The sequence below is a fragment of the Centroberyx affinis genome, unplaced genomic scaffold (assembly GCF_046629955.1).
Source record: "Centroberyx affinis isolate AG114_WGS23_722 - 3 ecotype Tasmania unplaced genomic scaffold, CSIRO-AGI_Caff_v1 ptg002231l_1, whole genome shotgun sequence".
Taxonomy (NCBI): Eukaryota; Metazoa; Chordata; class Actinopteri; order Beryciformes; family Berycidae; genus Centroberyx; species Centroberyx affinis.
The window spans coordinates 121880-139229 of NW_027280529.1; the positions used below are offsets into that span (position 1 = coordinate 121880).

Genomic DNA, 17350 nt, shown 5'->3' on the forward strand with positions numbered 1-17350 from the left:
GCCTACTCCATGAATTACCTTGTTTTAAATGTCATTGAAGAGAGAAGTATTCCTTAATGGGTGCTGAGGTTGAGAGACTGGAGTCAGAGGATAGGTGGCCCGTGTGCTGTGCTGTACAGAGCTCTGCCTGGTGCATTGTGGGTCAGATGAGGGCAGGTTGCAGCTCCTATTAAAGCCATTCTGACGAGCGTCTCACTGCTTGCTGGACCTGGTAAGATGTGTGAATGGGGACTAGGGACTGGACTCATTTACTATCTCTCTATGTATATATGTCTATATGTTTATCTATGTCTATATGTGTGCCTTAGTGTGTGTGTGTGTGGTTGATTGAGCATATAGATCCAGCTGTTTGTATGAATTTTTGGGTCATCTGCCCCAGAATATACTGAGCACATGTAACAGAGCAAGTGTAAGAAACCGTTTGCTCATGACAGAATCCTTAAACTATGTGGTAAGAGCTGTGTTATGTTTTCCTTGTTCCCCAACACTAATTAGAACAACATTGTTGCTGTGTTTTCCCTGTGTCCAGGCGTCTTTGGCAGCATGTGACGGCGTCGCTGAAGGCAGGAAACATGGACGCCGCCACGGAACACAAACACCGTCTGGAGGAGCGGCAGCGCAGCGAGGGCAAACAGAGAGCCGCCACCAAGACACCGTGGAAACCCAAATATTTTATCAAGGAGGTGAGGAGGAGGACACGGTGACATTCACTTTCTCAGAGGGGATTTAAAATGGTCGAGAATTCAAAAGTGAATGAATAAGTAAATAAGAATGCGTGGAAACACTTTACTTGAAGTGTGAGCAGATTAGAAGCCCATTAGAAATATAGACAAGCTTTTCTTACAGTAGAATCATCAGAAAACAGCAGAAAATCACATTCAGTCCAGTATCATGTCAGTAACCATACAGCCACATTATGTATCCAAGCCCCAAACAGTTTTGCACATGGGGTTTATCATATACTCTGATGCTAATAATTATCATGCACTTGCAATGCACTTACAATGTGCTTATGATGCCTTTTCATGCCTTATGAGCACAACTTCAAGTGAAGTGCTGCCGCATGCACATCAAATCTTGTGAGGTCTATGGAGAGGTTTGGCCCAGATATGCTGATGTTCCTCCACTAATCATTTGGGTCGGGGAACAGAGCAGGTAAGCTGATCCCTGGTCAGCAACTTCAGCCTCAGACTGACTGGGGACATTTTATTAAAGCTTGTATTTAAGCTTTGATATGCTGCCAGTTTCATTCTGCCAGTGCAGAATGAGACGGAGGAAGTGAACCATTTTTGACTCTATATCCTGTGTGTGTGTGTGTGTGTGTGCCCAGGGTGAGGGCTGGGTGTACCACAACCCCCTGTGGAAAACCCACTGACCAGGAGCCCCGCGTGCAGCTGTCTGTCCCCCCCCGAGGGCAGCCGGGGCCGATCGGAGCAGGCGGGCCATCCAGCCGTCGGGAAGAAGAAGAGGAAGAAGAAAGGATGAGTCTGAGGAGGAGGTGAAAACAGACAGAGGAGACTTTTCTGCGAGAGGTGCCAAAGACGAACAGGAGGGGAAACGGGACGAGCGAGCGGCGAGCTCATCGCGTCCCGGCGTCCAATCAGAAACGCGTCCGCTCCCCCCCCCCCGGTGAGCCGAGGATTTACACAAGCGTCGCCATTTTGGAGATTATTCAGACGGGACACAAGTAGAGTTAGACTGAATATAATGGGACAGTTATGTTTTTTTCTATCCAGTAGATCCAAATACCAGAAGAACATGTACACATACTACTGCCCCTCCCACTTTTTAGTTGTTTGCACAATGTACCGAACAGCGGCGTTGGTCACAGGAGTTTTTTGCACAATCCACTGTATAATTTAGAGTGTAAACAAGCAATGTATAAAGAGTGTGCACTGTGTGTGTGTTTTTATGTGTGTTTGTAAGAGTGAATGAAGGGGTGATCTACTGTATTTAGCCACTTTGAAAAACAGCCCTGCCCTGCGCACATTTCATGGAACACATAGAGAGCGATGTAGAATGTAGATTTCATTTTGGGTGGGAGCCGCCAGCCCACTCTCAGTAATGGAGCTCATTAAAACTTAATGCGAGGGAGAAGCTTTTTTTTTGGGTGGGGGGGGGGGATTATATTCTACTTGAACTCTTCCTTTATATTCATGTGGGGGAAAAAGCTCCGTCCTTGAGCTACATACATTTATCAGGTTAAGGTTCGCTTTCACTGACATAATTCATCCCACCTCCACCCAGTGAAAACCTCCAATGAACTGTTAAACTATTTAAACCATGCCCACAGCATGAGAATCTGTGGTTTTTTGTCAGTGGAACATTCATTTTTAAAGCGGTAAATCTCCCTCTCCTTCTCTGTTACAGTTTGATCCCACATTTTGAGAAACATTAGCTTTAGGATTAAGGTTAAATAGATACTTGCCTGTACTGTAGATACAAGAAAGCACACTGGGACACACAGCAGGGTGAAATCCTCAGATGACACAGCCACAAACAGGAAGCAGTTTGGGGAAACAACAGCTTATATAATTTACTCATGGAGAGAGACTGTTCTCGTCTCTCCAATCAAGAGTTTTAATCAAACAGAGGAAGAGGTGTAATGGAGCTTATCCATTTCTTTCTCGGGGGATATAGCTTACATTTGTCTTTTACATTCATCAGTCTAATTACCACTGAAATCATATAAGATGCTGGCATCACAGTTTACCTCCCTCAAAGAATTATACACACCTCAACTACCACTAAGCCACTGTTACAAATAAAAGCTTCTCTTGGACTAGTTAGTAGACTGCAGATTAGAGTTTTAGATGTAAAAATATTCAAAGGAGGCAGAAGTAATCTCATTGGTTGCAGTAAATCTCACTGGCTGGAGAACCACAGTTTCTTTGGCTAAGCACTGAAGCCTCTTGAAAACAGCAAAAGGTAAGAGAGTTGGTAGTTAATATTATGAGTTAAATTTGCCAGTTGCGCTCTGGAAATCTGTGGTTCTTTGGCCCCGCCCACTGATGTTTAACTCAACCAGTGAGATTATTTCTGCCTCCAGCTTCGTAATGCTAAAACTCCAATCTGCTAGTAGACTCCATAGTTTCATAAAATAAAGCAGCCAGTGATAGGTCAAGGCAGCACTTCTGGTGTTTTGACCTTTGACCTTATAACATTACAAAGTCTAGTATGTGGAACACCTGCATTTTCACCACATGGATCATAAGTCATGGTTTATATGTGCGTGAATGACAGGTGTATGTGTGTGTGTTTGCCTTATGTAAAACTGATAAGCACTGTTGTACACTTTGTAGACACAACTGTGGTGAGTGAGGTGTGAACTATCTTAGCAGGAATATTATCTTTGTCCATTGGATTACAATAGTCAGGTGCTTATGGGAGTCTCAGACTGGGAAATGTTGTTAGCGTACTTGATTAAAGTCACCCTTCTCTTTTTTATGGACCATCTCAATATGTAAGTAGCTGGCCTCCTAAAATCATCTCCTCATTGAAAACATTTTTTTTTTCTCTATTTTGAATCAGTGGCAGAAACAGATTTAGTGCTAAGGTGATTTGGAAAATGATTCTTTTTACATTTCAGTTCATTTGCAACGTGAATGTTTCTAGTGGGCAGCACCGCAGCGTCACCATGGAGCTTTGACCAACCAAATAACCAACCAAACACCTTGTCCCGTTCACCCGGCCGTATAGAGAACAAACCTATGCAACACTTGACTGTAGAAGGTAGTCTCCAGATCCTGGGGCAGGGGAGGGGGTGGGGGATTTAACAAGATCTGTATTTGTTTAAAATAAAGATCCGTTGTGACGATCACACAGTGGCCTCCTGTCTGCTTTTCTTGGGTGCTTGGCTACTTTTTTCAGATAAGTGTAAACATAGATCGATATAATAAAGTTTGATCTGGAAGGTACTACTCGAATGCACTGCATATGCTTCTGTACACATAGGAGAGCAACATTGCTTCTGCACCCAGTTGCTCTACAGTGTGTGTGTGTGTGTGTGTGTGCTGCCATCTGCTGAACAGAATGAAGCAGCACCATCGCTAAGTGACGAGGATGAGAAGCTGAGGCAACAACAAAGAAGTCAGAAAAATTACTATTTATTATTATTTAATGGTAGTAGTAGACAGGAACAATAGGCTCAAATGAAGTGTGTGAATAGCTTTATGTATTGCGGTCCAAAGTAGGAACACAACTGATTACAATGACCTCTGTTCTGACCTTTACTAATTTTCATCTCCACCAGACAGAACATTTTCAACACTTTCTTCCTCACATTTCTCCATCCATCCACTTTATAGACTGTCCTAATGTTTTGCCTTCTGCCTATTGCCTCAGAACTGTGACCAAGGTCATTTAATTCAGTTTCCTTGTTGTTGCAGTGGGAGAAGGGCAAGATCTCAGAGTCTACAGAATATTAAGATGGAGACATTTCAAGGGTTAACTACTGAGAATAGTGTCAGTCAGTTCTAGTTTGGTGCTTGAGTGGCAATGTGACTCGAATCTTAGGTCAAACTTCAGCAATTCAGCACAAGACTGATTATGGTGATGGATTTGTGAACGGTTTGGCTGGAAAAGAAAGATCAGTTTTCCAGCATTCCAACCCAAGTACAATCAAAGCTTTACCATCTTCCCATAATGTAAATAAATTCACTTGCATTCAACTTAGAGTATATTTCTGCTATCAGTTGTGCAGATGGATGGAAGATGCTCAGAGAAATGAAGATACCTTGAGGCAAAGAGAAGTTACACTTAACATTTGTGAAAGTTGATTTGAGATTGAGGAGTGTGGTATATTGATCCGTTTAAGTGGGGACATCTGTGATCATTTGAATATGGTATTGGTTGTGATTCAAACTTAGAAGCATCATTACTGAAACAACTCAAAGAGTTCCTTGGTTTGGACTTAAAATGAGCCCAATGCAAATGAGTTTCCTGAGAAAGTGGAGTGATCTTTGGACAGATGTCATGGGTCACACTAAATTAATAGGCATACTTCAAAATAAATTGAGATACTTTTAATTGCACTTATGCCTAGGAGCAATTGGTAGATCAAGAACCTTAATATCAAGGATCCAACAAGAACTTCCATAAATAGTCAAGTGTGAAAGATGTGCGTGTAAAAGATGAACCAAGAAGGAACTCCGATTTAAAGCTGGGTGTGACAGACATATTTTGCATATGTGCAGTGCAGTTATGAGAAGAAAATGCAGTAGATATGATAAAGCACATGCATCCTGCATACAATCTGAAGAACTGACAAGACACAAAAACGTTATTTCAACCTCTTTATTCAAAAAGGCATGTTTCATTCTCACACCAGCATCCAGATCATTACAATTGATGGAAGAAACCTTGACTTAGAAAATCAAAACGAAATAAAACCCTTGCATTTCATGATAGGATGCCACGCTTGTTTTAGTCGTCGCAGCCTCCATCGTTCATGTAATAAATACACTCACAGACAGTCTCAGTTGAGCTCCGGAAAACGATATGGTTTTTTTCTGGTGGTTTAGCTGTTAAGGCCAATACGATCCTCTCCGCCTGGACTTGGTTATGGTTGCATTCTTTTGACAAAAAACCTCACACGACAGAATCAAAAGCCGGCTCACACAGGTTGGATATGTAAAGTTATATTTCAGAGGACAAACTGAAAAAGGGGGATAAAATGATAGGCAGGTTTACGGAGGGAAACAAATTACACTCCAAAATCATAATGCATCAGACACGTAGTGAGAAATATTCACTTGTATGCCACTGGTTGCATGACTACAGATACAGACATCAACTTAAAAAAAAATGATGTCATCTAGTAAGTAAGAAACACTGGAGGCATGACAGCATCTGACAAATATTGATTTGAGTGTAACATTGCTTGAAGCCCTCTGAAAGCGCATGCCCCCTTCCTTAGCTTGGAAAAGAAGAGGCAGACAACTAAAAAAAAGTGCAGAACAATGTCTAAACTCATCAGGGAATAAGCGGTGGGACCAGAGCAGTGTTTGATCCGTGTTACTGTACCTTTAAAGAGAGAGAGAGAGGCAGTCTGGTGTCTATAAAGTGCACCGAGACACTCGATGGGACATGAAAGGGAAGCGGGCCTCAGATTTTGACTGACTGACACTGGACAGAATGACAGCAGGTTCAGTGGAGGGACTCGACAGCTGCGTGTTCACCAAACTGATCGTTACAACGTAGCATAGTCGCTGTTTTCAAAAGGAAAGAATGTGCTTTTGTGCATTTCCAACAAACGGAGAAGAGCTGGAAGTGTTTTTAGCACTCGGCACCCCGGGCCCTGAAAGCTAAAAGCAATTCAACTCAAGCAAATGAGCGCTGCACTTCAAATGGGGTTTCAATAAGCGCGTGGCAACAGTGGCAGACGTGTGGAGCGTCCCCGAAGCATATGCTACGCACTGCCAGCAAAAAACACAGCAAGTACTTGGGCCCCGACCAGTTTTCAGTGGTAGCGGCTCCCAGATGATTTGCAGTCACACTCGCATCCAGTGGCGCTCAGTCTAACTCAGTTCAATTTAACTTCACTCAAACCAGGCGGTTCACTGAGGCTGCAGCTCCATACAAGTCACACAACTGAAATTTAAGTGATGATGATAAACCCTTGAATCAGCTCTTAAAACAAACACATGGATTCCACCGCCTCTCATCTAAACATTACTCCCTCCTTCCTCTTACTTAAAAGGTAGCAATTTCTCCCCCTGAAACCCAGAAATACAACCTGCATGAAAAGCCTTGGGGACGTTGTGTCCCATTGCCTATAGCTTGACTGATGTGAATTCCATGCTATGGGGTTGTGTACAGATTGAAATGGATTATGTTGGACTGTGTGAGCAACATATTCTTCTGATCAATGTGTGCGTTTGGCGACCGTGGGACAAGAAATGTTTTTGGATAAATACGGCACATTCGCCCTGTGTGACGCTGGTCCCATGTCAGTCGAGGATTTGTCAACTTTCACACATTACAACCTCATAATTCATAGACCTTCGTTCTTGACTTGGTTTCCCCAAAGCAGCTGAAACATAAAGTTATCTTATTCCTACTGACTTGAAACTGAACAGAGATGATCTTAGTGCTAAAAAGCTTTTGGGAAACGCAGGCCTGCGCTGTTTTGAGTCATGTCCAGTGTGGTTCAACAATGTACGAACGTTACAGATAGGAATATCACACTCACAGTTGAATAGACCTGGTCTGGTCCTAAATAAACCTGTAAGCCCAGCAATAAGAGGTGGATGAAGGGGGGCGACTTCTCCTTGTTAGCACAAATTTGTACATGCATCCCTCCTGTTGATAATAAATCCTGGGGAGAATGTATATGGAAGAGACAGCTGTTCCCCCATGGTGAATTTGAAAGAAAAAAAAACATCAGGACTGGACTTTCCAAAAGCATCTGAGCACCAACTCAGCTTTGTTGACTCTGAATTTGTGATACTTAGTGCTCTGATGGTTTTGGGAACCTGGCCTGATAGATGTTAAAGGTGTGGTAATAGCTTAAAGTTGTAATCTAACAAGTGGGTTGGATTTATGTGCATATTACTTAAAGCCAGATTGCCGTAGATAAAAATTTAACAAGTGGGATGGTAGGCAGGTAAATTGCAGGTTTTCCTCTCCTTTTCCACCAAAATTGACTTTTATGAAGTGGGAGAATTTAATAACAAGGGAAATACTATCCCCCTTCAGCCCCATTAAGATCACCCTTCACCTAGATATATGTCATTTCCTCAATTTCAACAGGAGCAGGGTATAGGTGATGAATTTGGGAGTTGGTACAACAGTAGTATACCATCTTATGTAGACTGCGCTACAGGGTTTTATTTCTATCTGAACAGTGCAATACATGGAGCATTCCTGAACTGAGTCCCTGGTGGAAGGACAAGTAATCTCTCTCTCTCCTCCTCTTGCTCTCTGCCTCAAATCACTCACCGGCACGTTCAAGTACAAAAAGAAATGCGAGTCAAAAGGTCAAAGTTCCTCAGGTTAAAACCAGCGCTGGGAGGATCTCGGACTAGCCGACATCTCCCCTCCTCCCCCTCGACCCCTCCTTATCGGGTCAAAGGTCAGCCGGGGTTCAATGCGACCTCCCCCTTTTTCCTAGGTGATGGTGGAATTTCCGACCTGGACCTCCAGCCGAGGACGCTCGGGGTGACAAGGGTCCGGAGAACCTCTGGTGTTCTTTACTCATCTTGATTGGTGGATTAACTTTGCTGCTTGTTGTCATTGTTGTCGTTGTTGTTGTTGTTGAAAGTTTTTTATTTTACGTAAGATTTTTCCTCCCTCTCGTCCCCAGTGTGCCTGTCGGTGAAGGACGTTCTATAAAGATTTCTTGGTCAGTTTCTTGCCTTTCTTGAAGGCAAGCTTGTTCTTGATGTATCCACGCTTCCTCTTGGCAGTCTGGAGAGGAAAAAAGAACCAAAGAGGCGGTCAAATGGAAGTCAAGCCATACTTTGGCACTCCTCACTAGACACTTAAGTTTCAGAGGGCCACTGAAGCTGTTATATAATTTGATCAAACATTTTCAGTTATGTCTAAAGCAAGACTAAAGACAGTAGAAATCCTTGTGTCCAGATGGTGTCCAGATTCTAAAAAGGCTCTTACATCAAAGGAATCCTTTGCAAGCGATTGAAAGTGTCTCAACCACAGAGCCAAGTTAGACTAGTCTTACCTTTTTGGAGGTGTACTTCTGCTTGGTGGAGTCGGTGGTTCGGAGCTTGTGCTCCACACGGTCTCTGTTCTCCAGCTTCTTGACCTTGTAGATCCTGACCAACCAGTGCTCTGAAGTGAAGGCTTCCTCCAGGTGCTTCAGCTTTATGTCCTTGTTGCCGATCTCGGCGTTGCGTGTCCGGTCGAAACCCGGCGGCGTCCGGAAGTCCAACTTGACAGAAATGAAGAGAGGGGAGGGTGTTAGGAAACTAAGTCCTGTTTGTGCATTTGCAACTCCTTTGAGCTTTGTGCTAAACAAATAAAAAGTGTACACTTCCAGCAATATTATAAATAATAAAAGACATACCTGCATCTCTCCAAAACGGTAGTAAGACATTTTGTACATAAGGCAGTTGAGTAGGGTGGGGGAGCCGGCTTTATCCACTCTGAACTCTCCCTGGGGGGTAAAATAGTCGCTTTCCTGTGGGGAGGGATGAAGGAGAAAGACAGATGGTGGAGAAATGAGAACTGACACACATTTTGATCAACGATTTCATTTTATTTTGCAGCCACACCACTTAAAGCCCACTCAACTGCAGGCACTTTTTCCCCCAGCAGAGCTCAGAGAGCATATCAAACATTAATACAAATTTCACTTTGCAGGCAGCGATCTCTGAAGTCAATATTTAACAAGCGTTAGATAGTCACCTTCATCAAATGTGCGCCGTGTGTTTTCTCTTTGAGGAAAACATCATTATTCGACAAAGTGACTTAAACGTGCATGACATCTCTCACCCTGATGTCCTTGGGGTGCTCCCCTTCTGCGATGCGCACCATCCACAGGAACTTGTTGATGTCATCGCCTGAGTAGCCAATCACACCTCCGAAGATGATCAGGACGTAGTCGACATCCAGTGACCTCATGATTTCATAGGCTGCACTCTCATTAGATGACATGGCCTTGCCCACCTGAGGGAAAACAGAAAGATACAGATCTGACGATAAATCTCAATTCAGTAGAACTTAAGTGCCCATAAAGAACTCTACATGTGCAGCAGAATAAAATTAAACAACAACTAAAAATGCAAGACATACAAGAATGTCAATGTATTTTTGAGATCTCAGGTTCTCTCTACAGGTGTAGAGGTGCAGCGTAGCTGTATAACATATGTCCACTTGGTGGTGCTATAGACTAAGGCTACAAATCAAAACTAACTGTCCTACATCACTGCTGAAAAAAGTCCACTAGGAGCTGTTATAGTATGGAACCATCAGAGTACGGAGGTCAAAAAAAGTGTAAAGAAAAATGAAACAAACAAAACCTGCTGCTCAAGGCTATGATTATAACTTTAACTTTTTCTCCATGACGGTCTATGGCAAGATTATGTCTATATTGTAAACAATGCCCGTCCTCTTTTTTTCCTTTGTGTATTTGTCATCACATTATTCCCATCTTCGTCTTTTGGCTTAGAGTGGATCTAAGATCATATTTGCACTAAGGTGCTCTTGGGAAACATTCTGCAGCTTTTTCTTTCAGGTTTGATGCAGCAGAGTGAAACGGTATTAAGTAAACATTGTTATGCAGAAGATGGTTTTCATCACTGCATTATCCTGAAACACTCCTAAAATCAAGTGCAATCAACACTGTTGAAGGTATAGCAGTTCTCACCAGCGCTATATGACTGTTGTTCCACGTGTTGTTGTCTACTAGCGTGGTCCTGTTAGCCATGCCTGCTATCTGGTAGCCGTAGTCCCACCAGGACATGACCCTGGCGTGCTCGTCTGTGTTCTGTCTCAGCCAGTAGTACGCCTCCCTGAAGTCATCTAGGATGTTACGGGAGCTGGTTGGGGCAGGAAGATGTTAAGAAACTGAACACACATATCCTCATTCACCACTGGTTGGTTGTTCTCCACACTGGCAGTGGAGGGTTATGTGTGTGTGTGTGTGTGTGTGTGTGTGTGTGTGTGTTTATATCCGTATGTCTGTGCGTGTTCTCAAACACTAAGGCTGGAAAGAGCCTCCACACTGGAGTATTTTGATGCTCCAAATGCTGTATCAGAGGCTTTTCCACCATAGAGATATCTCTATGTTTTCCACTCTACCAAGAATAAAATTCGGGAGTAAACAGTGAATCCCTTTTGGCTCAAAATGGTCAAATTGAAAGATACTGAAAACCAGCTACCGGCAGCTTCAGTCCAAACATATTGGTATCAGTATTGTCCTTCAAAACCCCCTATCGGCTGAACCCTAACCCTAGAATATATTGACAATATTGTTCTTACCCGTCATGGTTGTACGATGCCAGCACTACACTAGGGCTGGAGTAGGCGTTGCTGGTGACCCAGGTACAGTGAACGGCAAACATCATGAGCAGCATCAACATCAGCATGGTGACTATAGACTTGATGTTGGGTCCCAGTCCCTCCTCCGCCTTCTCTTGCTCCGAAACATGTTTACGCACCTTACCAGCCTGCAGGGGGCAGAGGACAGCACCCACACACAGGACACAGTGTGTAAACAAAAAAAAAACACACTGAAACAATAAGGATACAGGCAACCTATATATATATAACCAGTCACTATGCTAGAGAACTCTTAATTGTCTACATTGAGAGAATTCTCCATCAATGCAGAGACGGATTTTCATGGCAACACATTCAACACAGACTTTGATGAGACCAGTGTTGGGTGTATTACTCAGTGAGGCGTTACAGTAATGTTATTACTTTCCCCAGTAAAAAAATACCATTTCAATTTAAGTAGTAACATTACAGTTACCAGTCAAAAAATGAGTTGTTATCATGCCTTCTAAATAATCAGGTTGAAGTTATCCAAAAACTTCATCGCACCACCATCCACCTATTTGTTTTCTTTTGAACTAGTTGTCATCCTCTCAGTTGATGTGAGCACACACCGCGCCAAAAGAAAAGTTTACTTTCTCTGAGTGGATGTACTCCCACTACATCGACTTTGAAAAAAAAGCAGCAAAAGGATGACAAAAACATCAAGGCTATTTGGTTTCCCAGAGGAAGGAGGAGTTATCCTGATCTTTGAAGGTAAGAGAAGATGCATGGTAACTTAAAAGTAATGTAATTAGTGTAACAAATTACTGTTCCTGGGGAGTCATTTGTAAAGTAATAACATTACTTTTGAAATGAAAAATGAGTATTAAATTACTTTTTGATTAATGAGCCCAACACTGGAGGAGACAGTCTGCAGCAAACTGTTACGACTGGGTGCCTAAGAAACTTTAAGCATCATATCTTCCACTGCAAGATGAATATTCATCTACAAAGAGACAGTACTAGTATGGATCATTTGGAAGTTTCATGGAGGTAAAACAACGCACATGATGCACTAATGAAGAAGATGACAAAATGTTGACATAGGACTCACCACACACACACAAAGCCATGCAGACACACACACACACACACCCTGGCGACCCCTGACCTTGTCGTAGAGGTTGCCGGAGTTCTTCCGGTCGTCCTCGTCGCTGCTGTCCTCGGCGGGCGGGCTCTCCCTCTTCATGTCGTCGCCCAGGTAGTGCTCGAAGACGCTGGAGAAGGCCACCGCCGACAGCATGCACACCACCGGGGTCAGAGTCAGCATCAGACGCACCATCACGCCGGCAAAGTACACAGCGCTGATGGCATACAACGCCACTGGGCAGGGGAAAACGCAGAGAGAGAGAGAGAGATTAGGAGGCTACAGGCGGGGAGAGAGAGAAGCCATTTAACACCTGACATTAACACGTCTTGTGTCCGGACTGTCTAGATAAGACGTTTCATGATATTACATTTACACCCGACATTAAAATGCATCTTCAGTATGCACTTTAAAATCAGATTTCGCTTTGCCTTGCCAAAACGCAGATAGCGCGCACGTCACTTCCTCTCCTAATATTTATATCCTTAAAATTGACAGTAAACACCTTGACTCGCTTTTGCCCCCATCCCCAATCAGTTTTTGACAAGGATGCTACTATCAAAGCTGTTTGATTTGTGTGCATTTCCTGGTTGAATCCGTGAGCTCAATTTTATTTCCTTTTACGCAGTTGTTATATGCAGTTATGCGTTATATTAGAGACACATCTCCTTCCCGCTTTGCTGTTAATGTGCCTGAATGCGTCTCTGGGCACCTCCAGAGGTTTGGGTGATCAAATCTTCATTGCATCTTGAGTACATTTACACCTGGAATTCATGCGTTTATCTTCAATCTGAATACAATCTGATCGCTCAGGACTCATCTTAATGGCAGGTGGAAGGGGGGTCATAGAGAGAAAACATAACAGCAGAGAGGAAAGTACAGTATACAATGAGACGTTAACCAAAGTGTGTATATTTATATGTATCTGTGCATGTGTGGCTGTGCTCATGGAGCATTTCTAGCTGGATCCAGATCAAAGTGTCTCAGAGAAAGAGAGATTAGGAGGTAACAGGTAGAGAGAGGCAAAGAGAGAGTGAGAAAGACATAAAGATGGACAGAAACAGAGTGGAACAGCGAAAGCAAGCAAATAAGAGAAACAGTGGGGGAAAAAAAGAGAATGTCAGCAACTCCAGCAAAACACACTGCGCTAATGGCATAGAGAGCCAAGGGAGGGCAGCAGAAGACAGCACTTTGTACTGGCAAACAGCAGGAATAGTCATGTATATTTTACATTCAAATCAAACGGCTTTCATAAAAGGCAGTACACACACAGACAGACTCCGAGACAGAAAGCGTATGCGAGAGAACCGGCAACAGAGTGCAAGGGCCTAAAAATGAGAAAGACACACAGAGATGAAGAGGGAGCGAAAGAGAGATAAATAATAGGAGCGAGACAGAGCGAGAGAAAGACAACGCACTGGAAAGAACATGAGAGAGTTACCTATGGAGAAGAAGAAAGAGACAAACACACAGAGAATTGTTAAGAACATCCAGAGAAAGGTAGAGCAGTAATTGGACATGGGGCTTGCAGGGAGTGTATGAACACTAAACAGAGTGTGTAACACCAGTCCTGCCTGCAGTGAAGCCTTCCCTGGGTCTGTATAATCCATTCTGAGCTTAGGGGAGCCTGGGCCATACACTGGCTCAGCAGTGTGGGCAGAATAGAGATGGGACGCACAAGCACAAGCATTCCCCTTGATCCACCACACTAATGAATATGTTATAGACAAATGCCCACACAGCACAGTAACAGCTCACTCCGCATGGACAAAACAAGGAAATAATTCCTTGTGAAGTGTGCCGAAGAACGAATTCATTATGAACAAATATTGACTACATATGTAAAACATGCTGCCCAGGCAGTTCCTCCAGCCCTTTCTACCACAACAGTTATGTTTCTACATGGGGAGGCTTAGACATGCCAACAAGGGCTGTTTTGGGAGAGGGTCATTGTACAACTGTCTTAACCAATTTGGTCATCCACAAAAATTTGGCTATTTTAAGAGTCCCAAAGTGATGAGCCTGTCCTATTTTGATTTGATTTAATATTATCACCATGCATATTAATAACCCTATTAATGATACATGAGCTAAGAAGTAATTATTTACTGCATACATTTCTCAACAACCAGTGTATAAAATATTTTGTCTTCATTGTCTTTGTATGTTAAAGTATTCAGGGAACCCTCGTTCCCGGGGTAAGGGGCTTGTTCAGTGTTAATACTTAAGACAGAAGTTTTAATGAAACATCTTCAATTCATCAAAACAACATCAATTCTTTGATTCAAGAGGAGAAGGAGCTAGGCTTGCAAGCTGTTAACAGGGTTTATAATACATGGGGTTTCTAAAAATAGCAGTATGGATCTAAGATCACAAGAGGATCAATTTTACTACCATATGATTGAAGAGGCACACTAGTGCGGATAGTATTTTAAGATACTTGATGAATGGACACCTTGGATAGCAACTTTTATTGAGGTAATTTTACTGTAGGACTAAATGAATACTTTTATTTGTTGAGGCTTGGAGGTTACAGATTTCTTACTGTTTAAAACACCTATCATTGACCGTCTATCATTGACGACCAAGGGATACAGATAACGTACTACTGTGCTGAGAGGTTTCAGGACCAACTGTGGTCATCAGTCGAGGCTGGGAGGGAGTCGTGAAGACGGACTGATACCCAAGACCAATTTGTCATTGATGCTCTTTTTTGTGAGGGATTACTTTTATCACATTTCAGTTTTACTGGACAGTGTGCAGTTAACAGTGCCAGTAAAGATAAGGGACAGCCTAAATGAGATGCTATAACAAACCTTGTGGATTAAATTCACAAGCTGCGACAAGACAGACAGGAGAAGAAGAAGGAGCAGGAATGAGTAGCAGAAGAAGCCTGAGAGCTTGATTTATATTCACGACCATTGTGGCTTCGCCCGCCGCATCAGAGTTCTCACACTGGGTGAGGTTTTCAGTGCAAGATCACAATAATTAAATGCCCAGTGACCAGATAAGGACGCTTTCTTACCAGACACCTCTGTCACTGATATTCTTAGACCAAAAAGTGTTGTCATGACACCAGTATGACAGTATCACAGTTTAAATTGTAAACCATCACAGAAGAAGAAACAACCCTGCAACTAATGAAATAAACTCAGGAATAATACTTTCATACTAATACGAAATGCAATAATCAACCAAATAAACCATCTCTCCCTCTGTCTATATTTATCTAGTGTTTGGTTTGGTGCTTTTGAAAAGGAGGCAACTGGAAGTACAAAACAAGCTGCAGGTAGGACACATTTCACCGTCACACAGCTAGCTGGCTCCACTCCATGTTCATTACAACAGATCACATGGACCACTTCATACACTCCTCTGGACCAGCCTTTTCTGGCAAAATGCTTGGCAAAACTGATCTGAGTGTAAATAATTGTTAGTACATTTATATATTGTACATATATATATATTGTACATATATATATTGCCTTGTAGCACTCCCTCGTAGCACCTATGTCCTGTTGGACCAGAACTTAGCTTGTTGCACTGTCTCGTAGCACCTTTGTCCTGTTGGACCAGAACTTAGCTCTATAGCACTTACTCTCGTTGTTCTCTCCTATCTAGAAACTTGCTTGTGTTGTATGCAAATCTCATGTGTAAGTCGCTTTGGATAAAAGCGTCTGCCAAATGTGAAATTGTAAATTGTAAATTATATATGTAAAAATGTTACTACATATTTATTTTATGAGTGTAATATTTTTCTGCACTAGCAATTTGCTAATAGAATTTGAAGACAGAAAATATTACTTGAAGTACAAGGATAGAGGTGCTGGTTCTGAAATGCTGTCATATAATAGTTTCCCAAATGAATGAACCAAAGTACAATGCCAGTACACTGTGCAAAACTAGATCAACCAGAAAAGAGCGCCCACATACTGCTCTAACTTGACACCAATTCAGTTCTAAAGCACACGGCACATACAGCAGATAAGAGACTGAGGTCTGATGGTGGTTAGAAGGGCTTTCATGTTTCAGGATGCTTACTGAAAACATGTTTGTTGTTGATATTCTTAATGCAGAACCAGACTAGCAACTACTTACATGGCCAAATAGAAAAAGCTCAAGCACACTGCAGTGAAATTACACTGAACTTGAAAGCAAGCATATTAGTTCAGGGCTGTCACCAAAAGATAGCAATCTGATCTGATAGAAAGCCTTCCAACCGTGCTGACAAGTCCTGTAAATGGAATTGTTGCTTTGCCGTCTCTCGCTTACTTTTACTTTCTCCTGTTCTTAAAGGTTCAGGCCCATTGGGCAGAAACCTTATTGTTTTTCCTTTATTCTTTTCATATTCTTTTCCAACATTTTCACAATTTCCTGTGAGATGGTAGATGATAGAGACATGCCATTTGGCAAAATGATAGATATTGGTGGTGACTTGCTTATTCTTATGTTTGCACATTATTTTGCAGAACATTTTTCTGACAGTACACATGCAGTGTAGCGACTCTACTATTACTACTGTGGCTTGTATAAAAGCCATAATACCAGTGAGAGCCTTTTTCATTGTGATTGTGGGCACTTTGGTGACAGCGATGTCTGCTGGACCTTGTGCCTAGCTCTGTCACAGCAAGTCCATCATCACAGTAAAGAGCGCTGCCTTGGTTATTGCTTTTATAATAAAGAATGGAGGTCCGACTGTGCTTAAAGGACTGTGGTGAAAGGTTCCCCTACTCTTGGCACTAATTGGTTTCATTATTGGTGTTCCTAAAGCAGAACCAGAGCACATCACTTACAGTGATGTGAAAAAGGAAGTACACCCTCTTTGAATTCTATGATTTTATATATTAGAACATAACTAACCCTCATCTAGTCCTCACCAAGTCCTAAGTGTAGATAAATCTAACCTCAAATTTTACTATGTCGTCATTTAATCAATCAAAAATAAGCCAACATGCAGAAGCCATGTGTGAAAAGGTTTGAGGGCATTTGTTTATGCAGCTCTCTTAAGGTCCCACCACAACATCTTAATGGGGTTAAAGTCTGGCCATTCCAAAACCATGATTCTTTTCTTTTTCAGCCATTCAGTCATAGATTTACTGGTGTGCTTAGGATCATTGTCCTCTTGTATGATACATTTTCATCCGAGCTTTACCTGTTGGGCAGAGGGTCTCACATTTTCCTGTAGAATATGGTTCATTCAGCTGCAATTTTGCAAACCTGAGCCGTAATTAGGTAAACTACTTGTTACATTACTTTTGTGTT

General features: G+C 42.4%; 2 protein-coding genes across 3 annotated transcripts in view; one reads left to right on the top strand and one right to left on the bottom strand.

Moving 5' to 3' along the window:
• The window catches only part of osbpl10b (oxysterol binding protein-like 10b), a 60839-nt gene extending 58775 nt beyond the window's left edge, over positions 1-2064 (top strand). The window contains exons 12-13 of the mRNA XM_071532638.1: positions 530-683; positions 1331-2064. Coding sequence (XP_071388739.1) covers positions 530-683; positions 1331-1375 — 199 coding nt within the window. The 3' untranslated portion in view covers positions 1376-2064. The remainder of the gene's footprint in view (positions 1-529; positions 684-1330) is intronic.
• Positions 2065-5287: 3223 nt separating this feature from the next.
• Positions 5288-17350, bottom strand: part of stt3b (STT3 oligosaccharyltransferase complex catalytic subunit B) — a 57157-nt gene continuing 45094 nt past the window's right edge. For both annotated transcript variants that reach the window (XM_071532644.1, XM_071532643.1), the window contains 7 exons: positions 12113-12324; positions 10942-11129; positions 10328-10499; positions 9454-9627; positions 9026-9139; positions 8681-8890; positions 5288-8409 (listed from right to left, as the gene is read on the bottom strand). In XM_071532644.1, coding sequence (XP_071388745.1) covers positions 8329-8409; positions 8681-8890; positions 9026-9139; positions 9454-9627; positions 10328-10499; positions 10942-11129; positions 12113-12324 — 1151 coding nt within the window. In that variant the 3' untranslated portion in view covers positions 5288-8328. The remainder of the gene's footprint in view (positions 8410-8680; positions 8891-9025; positions 9140-9453; positions 9628-10327; positions 10500-10941; positions 11130-12112; positions 12325-17350) is intronic.